The sequence below is a fragment of the Gordionus sp. m RMFG-2023 genome, chromosome 2 (genome assembly GCF_954871325.1).
Source record: "Gordionus sp. m RMFG-2023 chromosome 2, tfGorSpeb1-WG-v2, whole genome shotgun sequence".
Classification (NCBI taxonomy): Eukaryota; Metazoa; Nematomorpha; class Gordioida; order Chordodea; family Parachordodidae; genus Gordionus; species Gordionus sp. m RMFG-2023.
In genome coordinates, this window is record NC_088776.1 from 41118866 (window position 1) to 41128056 (window position 9191).

Below are 9191 nucleotides of genomic sequence, written 5' to 3' on the forward strand. Positions count from 1 at the left end.
AATTATGTTTTATAATGATTGTGTTGCAATAACTTTGATGTGTTAAATTATTAACATTTTATTATATAATTGTTATAAACAAATTTAATGTTTTTGATAATTTATTATAATTTCTATAAATAAATTATTATACAAAATTATAATGAACATATATTTAATTTATATAAATATTCAAAGAATTTGCAGAATCTTAACACATTTAAAAACTCTTTATAAAAAAATTATTATGAATAAGTTATTAAATATCGGGTAATTTCAACAAATTATCTGTTATATGTTTGCTCTCTTCTCTAAGCTTAGGTGTATTATAAACAATGGAAGAAACTTTATCCGTCCTTTCTTTGGCGTAGCTATCTTTACTCCTAATTTTAGGCGTTTTGTTACCGCTATAAATCTTGAGGCTATTAATTCGCAGTTTATTGGAGGAAACTAGTTTATAAGCTGCGGGTGATAGATTTTTAAACCTGCTTTCCAGATTATAGGCTTTCATACTAGGTGTGCTTATTTTTGAGAATGGTGAATTGATTCCGTGGGGCGTGAAAATTCTAGATTGGTGTTTGAGATATTTCAGCTTTTCTTCTTTGGATCGTTTCGTCATTTTTTCAGTCATTTTCAAGGCTAGCTTTTCTTTGGGGGTTATATCTTAAAATTTTTCCCAGAGTGAAAATAATATTATATAATGCATGTTGATATAAAATCAATATATATTTTTTAATATTTATAACGATACATAAAAATTGTGTTATATATAGTATATAGTATTTAAGATAAATAAAAGCTATTTGGAAAATGGCTAGTTAACTTTAAGATTTTAGGAAAAATTATATTTTAAAACAAAAGAAATATCTGTGAAATCACCCAATGTTTTTAATATCCCTTTTTTAAATAAATCTTGTTATGATAGTCGTATATTTTTTTACTAAAGCATTGTAGCTCTAGCTTAAACCAATCCAAAGACATTGGCCTTGATTCTTGAAAATGTATTAATTTTTTCAATAGCTATTGATCTTTATATAAAATCAGGAATTAAAAAATATTTTTGATCCCCAAATTCATTTAGCGGAGAGTCGCCTGGATTTGTCGAGGTTAAGGCAGAATTATTATTTCGAGGCTATTTATAAAAATTTATTTGATAAAAATAATTAGGTTAAAAAATCAATTGTCTTTATCCATTTTATTCATATACCAATAGAATTTCGGTTAATTTTACTCCAAATCTCTAGTTCATTGAGGTATTTAAGAAGATAAAGAGGGAGAGAGGGAGTGTGAGCATTTGACCACAAATCCCTTCCCCTCCTCCGAAGTATTTTTATTATTGATAAATGAGACTAAATATGTTTAGTGAATCAAACCTTTAAAATCAAAAGTAAAAACATCAAACATCAAAAAAGAACAAAATTAATGTGTTTTAAAAGTCTTATTTTGTAATACCTTCTATGTATAATTTGATTTTTCTAAAACATCCATTTGGATCTGACGCATCAAAATAATGAATACTGGAATCTATTATAATTAGTGACTCATATCGGACCTTATTTTCAATCATGGCCCTATTTTTTAAAAAAAATTGTCCGGCTCACCCGAATAAATTTTACTTGTCCTAAAAAGAACGACCCGAAATAAAAATCATTTGTCCGCCCGACCCGAATTTCTCTAAATATATAAAATGAACTCTTTTTTCAATATAATTTTACATTTTTACAATCATTCTACAAACAAATAAATAATATTGACCCTTGTTTCTTACAAAAACAAAATATAACCATTTTCAAAATTTAAGCCCAACCTGAACCAATTTATTTAAATATTAGTCCCAAATCCATAAACCGATTTTTTTTAAAAAAAAGAGCCTAGCCTGGGTCTTCTTTTGCAAATCTCTATTTACAATTATTCTTAGCTATTGTGCTCTCTAAATTCCATTTTTAAAATATAAAATTAAAAAACGATTCTTTTATTTAAATTTAAAGGTAATTTTATTTTACTAGAAACAACATTCCACTGAAGATTATCAGGAATATTTTTATGGGCTACGAATGATATAGTATAATTTGTGACTCTAGAATAAATATCAAATAATTTAAAATTTTAAAAGCCAATGTCTAAGGAGCTAGCGTTTTAATAAAATTTACCCATATATAAACTGTTATATTAGGATTCTTTCATTTTGTAAAAGAATGACCTAAAATCTGGTTAGTCATGGGATGACCTGGAAGACATAAGGTATGGTATAATATATAAAACTTTTAACTACTTACCAGGCATCGAAAACCCGCGAATAGGCATAATACCGGCAATGGAAGGGAAAGCTTTGGCCAAAAAGTCATCCCTATCCATCCTATCCTGAATCAATGGTGTTTGCGCAATGTTACCCCAAGTCATAAGAGGTGTAGCATCTTGAGAGGCGGAGAGTTCGGGGGTTTGGGGTATAAGCTTATAGCAAGAACCAGTATTTGATGAGAGATTTTCGTCTAAGCGTAACATTAAATTTCTTCCTTCCAGAATGGGTTTGGCATTAATGGCGGAGGTAGATAGTATTTCTTTGCCGTCGGGACCTTGATAAAAGTATAAATAATATTAAAAATTAGGATTGAATTAGGCTTAAATAATAGTTGATGAAAAAAAAGATTAATTAATATAATTCTCAAGAGCATCAGAGTTGTTAAAGTACTGAGACTATAGTGCAGCGGAAGCGAAACGCGTTTCTTTTCTGGAAAGTAAAGAGTAAGGTAAGGAAAATTTTTTTTCTAGAACACAAACGCAAAAGTAATAAAATTATAGTAGGGCTATGTCGATATTACATATCGGATCTGCATCGATATTTAGCATTTTCAAAAATTATAGGATAGGGCCGATATTTTTTAATTTTATTGTTTTTGGTTATTTTATATAATAATAAATTAATGAAAGGACTAAAATACAATTTATTGTAACAATAAGAAAGAGATTTTAAAATATCTAACGAGTCACTAGTGTTGTTTCGATTTCGCCAATTTCTAAAAGGGTCAAAAGATTTTGGCAAAAAGTAAATTACTCAAGTTTATTGATTTTGCCAACAGATGGCAGAAAGGTTAGGAATTCTATTAGCGAAATTTCGAGGTTTACGTAATATTTTGGCTAAAATCTTAATTTAGCTTTCTGAAAATCGGCCAAATGAAGTGTCTAACAACACTACATTCATTTCATAAACACTGTAAAAATTTAAATGAGATTATTAACTTTTGGAGAAAATAAAAAATATACACTTAATCACTTGTTAAAGTTAGTTGGTTTTTATAAAAAAATTTGATATTTTTATGACAGAGGTTTAAAGATAGATGGTAAATAAAAATTAACATATAGTCGGATAGGATCGGTGAAATATTTGTGAATCGGCACAGCCCAAGATTTTATTTAAAACAATGTTATTAATACTATTTAAAAAATGTCATGAGTAATATGCTACACAAAAGAAAAACAAACCTATTTTCCCCACATGAATTCCATTAAATTGTCTAGTAACAACTCTTGCCAGAGATTTTCTATCTAATAAAGAACCACTTAATTGGCCATTATCACTTGGATCATTAGACAAGCGAATTTGTGGCAACATTCTGGTATTGGCAAACACCACTCTACTTTGAGAATAATTGTTTTCATTATTTTTATCTGGGATAGGGACCATAATGGAATTAGCACTACTATTATTATCATTTATTGGAGATTTATTTTCAATGGAAAACACATTTTTGGTACTTCCTTCTTCTATAGATAAGCCTTGATTTCTGTAAAACCATGGATATTTGATCATTTTAAGCTTTTTAGCCTTTTCTAAGAGCTCGGAAAATGAGGCATTATCCTCGCTCGTATACCGATTCAAAAAACTGGTTAAAGTATAAGCATTTATATGTATTTTTTGTTCAAGAACCTCTGAATCTGTTTTATAAATAAATAAATTAAATTTATATTTATATTTCTAATAAATTTTAATTTTGGAATTGTATCAAATTTAATAGTATAAGTGATAACAGTAAAACGTTTAGTTTACAAAAATATACACACAAGAATTAGGTAGACGAACAAACATGAAGAATATATATTAAGCTTTATTAAAAACCATATTACAAAAGGAGTTCTAAATCTAGGAATCAGTTCTTTGACGAACTAAAAATTATATCAGAACCCATTTTTAATTTAATAGTCTTTATAAGATTTCATTTAGATTCAAAAAATAAAATATATGGAAATATATTTTGCAGTTGTCATTATATTTTACTGTAGATTTATTAAGGATGCATCGATATTTTTTATCATCGAGCCGATATTTCATATTTGTTATCGGCCAATATTATATAAATTTCCCGATCCGTTAGAATAAAACGGCATCTTAATTTGTTAAAAGTATATATAAGATGAGTAGATGTATGCATTAAAAATTAAAACGATTAATATATTTACAATCAGATGATATTGGATAGGTAATCGGCCGATATCAATTTAATATCGGATTGGTCTCCAAAAAGTGGTATATTTTTTCTTCTTATCAGAAATAACATTATGTAATGTAAAGAAGTCTTCATGCTGAAAATATCTCTTCATTTTATACAGGCTTACTTTATAGATATAAAAAATATTAATTGATAATATTAACCAAAATCATTTCAAATAAATAAATAACTTTTTATATAAAATGTTACAAAAATTTTACAGTTGGGGGATATCTAAAACCTACAGCCCTAGATTAGAAAAATATTATAACAAACAAGTAGACCCTTGTACATATTTTCTGTAATATATATATAGAATGTTGTCAAAGAATAAAATTAATTTATATATTGTAACTAACTTTTATTAAAAATCCAACAAAACAGAAAAATTGGATAAAATATAGAGCAAACAAAAATACCAAGGCTATGAACCAGAACCCAACCCCTTTTTTTAAATTTAGGGTTTGGAGTTATCAAAAATAAGATATATAAAACTATATTAAATTAAAATATAAAATAACATGTAAATTATTTAAAACATAAAGCATAATTTTTTTTATTTTCAATGTAAAAAGATTATTTGATGAAAATTATTTTGAGTGAAATCCTTTTTATTATATTTTAGAGTACTCCATTTTATGTAAATATTTTACCAGCATATTAAGTTACTTTCTTTTAATAGATAATTAGAAATATTTATTTTTGTTTATTAGATTATTAAATTAAATGTGAGACCAAAGAAAAAAAAACATGATTACTATGTAAAATAGTTTTATTAAATGCAAGTTGCAATGAACTGTCAAAGTTAGCCATAAAAAATCAAATTTTTTTTAAAATACAGTTTATAAAACTCTAAGTCTATTTTTCTTGACCACAATCCCTGAACCTGGTATAGATATATTTCACTGAACCAGAACCCAATCCCTTTTTTAGAACAAGGGTTCACAGCCTAAATATAGTTGGAGTAACATATCAACCACCACTTCCAAGACGATTCAAGGCTTGAGGGGGGGAAGATATTGTACAGAACCCATTCTCACAGTAAACAACGAACTGTTAATGGTTGAACAAAACATGCCTGATTGATGAGTCAACAAGGGATGAATACCAGCCATATGATTAACAATACAAAGGGAAATGGTGTTGAATACATGTATTATAAAGTTTTGGTATTAATTGTAAAATGATTAAATAATAATATAATAAAGGTTAAAAGAATTGTCAAATTATATTTAAACTAAATAACAATTGTGCTAAAGCAAAAGAGAAAAACGATTTAAAAAAAGGTTTATCTTATTAATTTGTAAATAAAATAATATAAAATATTGTTTGTATTAATTATATTATTACTAGAAGATAGCTCATCAAAAATGATGGGGAATGAGAATTTTCTTATTACTTTTATGATAGTTGTTACCTCTTATTTGAAAATATCATTCAATTATTATTCTTTTAATCCCTCCTCCCCCCCCCCATTTATGCCAGGTTTAATTCATTAAAACTTAGTGTAAATACTATGGTTTAAAATTAGATTTAAAGCTTTTACTTGATAATACCAATATTATTTGATAAATATTACTGATCATTTATACCTAATATTTAATATTAAAAAAAATTCCCAGGCAAAGTACAAAGCCATAATAATTTTGAAAAATTTTTCCAAGCTCAGTGAATATAATAATTTTGGTAGTTGAGAACTGAAATAAAATATATAAAAAGTCACAATGCATTTAAAAATAAAATCAGAATATGAAAGTTGCATGGGCCTTGGTATTTGATCAGGCCTGGCCATGTCTCCAACAGAAATTTTCAGGCCAATTTCTAACCCATATTTAAAATTAAAAAATTTTCAGGAATATAAGACTATATTAATTTAAAAAAATGTTTCCCAAGCTACTTCCAAGTCCATATTAATTGTGAAAAATATTTCCCAAACCTAGAAAAATAGGTGTGATGTAGGGGTTTATAAGAAATAAATCTGTCTAATATGTATATATTTTTTTTGCCATTTATATTATTGGGAAAATATTTCAAAATTAGGATCAAATGAAGGGGAAATATCTGATTTACCTATCATTCTACTGCTTAGCTCCTGCCTGGTATTTATATGAAAATCCTGAATATATATTAAAGTACCATGCTAAAAATATGTTCATTCTAATTTAAATTTTAAACAAACCACCACCCTTCCAAATGATTTATTACTTAGTTACGAAATATAAATTTAAGACATTGTTATTAAATTACAATAGAAAAAATAAAAAGATAGTTAACAAATAATAGGAGGTTAACTTTGATCATAGTCAAATTATATATAAGTTAAATAAAAAAGTTATACATTTAATCAAAAATGTTATAAGTTATGAAAAATATACATCCTACAATTAAATTATGAAGTTATGAGAAAATAAACAAAACTATGGAATGCATGTAGAAAGGCCAATTTCAAAAAAGATAAGAGAGATGCAAATATTTACTTATGCATAAAAATTACCTAATTAAAAGATATAAAGTTGTATAAAATTCAATGTGGAATGGATCCTTCTTAAGGGTTATAACATAAAACTCTCATCTGCAAGAATAAATTTTTAAATTATAATATACAAATGAATAAAAATTTATTTTAAAAGACTTTTTAATTGTACACATAAATTAAAATTACTAAATATATACTTTATTAACATATTTTATAAAAATAATGGAAAATTTTAGAATAACCCTAAATAAATATAAATTTTCAAATAACACCTCATAAGATAGGAAAATTTCTGATTCATCCCTCATCAAATAAAAGAGAAAATTCTGATTAAATTTTAAATTTTACATAAATTCAAGAATTAAAAAAGTATTTAAATAAATCTTGTACTCTTTGAATCGTATATATTTGATTAATTTTGTCAGATTAAGAAAAAAAAATATTTTACCAGATTAAGAAAAAAAACATTTGGCGAGATTCGAACCCAAGTCCAATAATCCATCTAAATTTGTAAGTTTCTTGCCCGATTGGGCCAAAGGCACTATTCAAAATTAACGATTTTTTGAATATATATTATAAAGTGAGACATAAAAAGTGTGACATGAGAGCGTAACGCTATTTTTGTGACAAGGCTTTTATATATATTAGAGATATTAAAGTTTTTTGTTTTATGTAACAAAGAATTAAAATTCATTTTTTCTTGGATAATTAAAAAAGTTTTTTTTATGTGATTTTAAATAAAAGTTAATTAACAACATATAAATTCCTTATATTCTTATTTGACAACCTTTCCTATATATTATATTTTCTTTCCATAAATTTATTTTTTTTGCATTTGGGCAAAGATTAACTAATTATTTTATGTAATTTGGTCAAATCTAAAATGTTGATTATGGCAAATAAGGCACTTAATTTAGTTTCTGGGATAAAATAAAATTATTGAATGACAATCGTAACACAATAAACCCAAATGAAAATGATGAATTACTAGATTCATCTAGTAATGAATTTGAATTATTATAATTAAAAACATAAATGTATGAATCAAATCAATGTCAGTAAAAAAATGACAAGGAGCAAGTTAAACAATTTTTTATCTATTATGAATGTAAGGAAGATATTTTCAAATTTTGGGGAAAAATAAAATGAATTTTAAAATATCGCTTGTTGTAATTACATTATTTTGATTTATACTTATTTAAAATCTTGTACATATAAATTTAAATATTATAGGAAAATAGTTTTTTTTATATATAAAATTGAATATTTAGAGTTCATGTAAAATTTGAATATGTATATTCTTAATAATACAAGTATTATATTATAGAAAGAAAAGATATTTGGTCCCTTATCTCACAATCCAAATTCTCCTAGCTGCATCACTTATCTCCAAGGAATGATTATTATTACTATGAGAGGGGAGGGGGAAAAAAGATTATGAATAGAAATGAGAAGGGTAGGAGTGTAATTTAATTTTTATTTATAGAAGTGGGAAATAAAATTTAGAGGTGGGTGGGTAAAATTTTATAATAAAGCAAATCTTGACAAAAATTTTTAATTAAAATAGCCAAATAATTTTTTTTAATTTAAAACCCATAGTTTTTTTTATTGATTATTTTATATTGTAGTTTAGAAAATTTCTAATAAAAAAAAAATTAAATAGATTTCCTAATACATTTAAAATATCTTATTAATGTTATAAAATAAAATATTTAACAAAAAAAAAGAGGAAACATGAATTAATTATAAACCTTTATTAGTATCTTCAATTTGATTGCTTATAATACTGTCTGTGAATGGTACATACTCAGAATTTATGCTTCTTGTTGAATAATCAGTTTTTACATCATGGGTTGATTTATGAGTAGAAGTGAGATTATCTGTTAAGCCCAACATAGATATATTGTTAGTAAAATTTGATTTTTGAGAAGCTGCCATTTTGTCTTTCATAAAAAGTTTCCTATATTTTTTAATTTCTGGAAAGTAGTCTCTTTCAATTATTTGGTCTAAATGCTCTAAATATATATCTTCCTCTAGAATTTTCATATTTATAATCTTATCGTCTGTTTTAACGCTAGAAACTTGTAGTGATTTGCATGTTTCATCATTGTTAATGGATGTATTTGATTTCAACTGTGTTAAGATACTATTTTTGTATGAGACCGATTTATCATTCATATTGTTCAAATCGGGATGTTAAAGGATTTGTAGATTTGACAGGTCACCTGATAGACATATTTTATATTAAGTTT

At 25.6% G+C, this 9191-nt stretch overlaps 1 protein-coding gene across 1 annotated transcript; it reads right to left on the reverse strand.

Moving 5' to 3' along the window:
- Positions 1-205: 205 nt before the first annotated feature.
- Positions 206-9140, reverse strand: LOC135923155 (splicing factor ESS-2-like). The gene is made up of 4 exons (XM_065457747.1): positions 8691-9140; positions 3460-3912; positions 2256-2552; positions 206-642 (listed from the first exon to the last, which is right to left on the reverse strand). Exons 1-4 carry the CDS (start codon positions 9115-9117, stop codon positions 239-241), a joined length of 1581 nt encoding a protein of 526 aa, XP_065313819.1. The 5' UTR covers positions 9118-9140; the 3' UTR covers positions 206-238.
- Between the last annotated feature and the right edge of the window lie 51 nt (positions 9141-9191).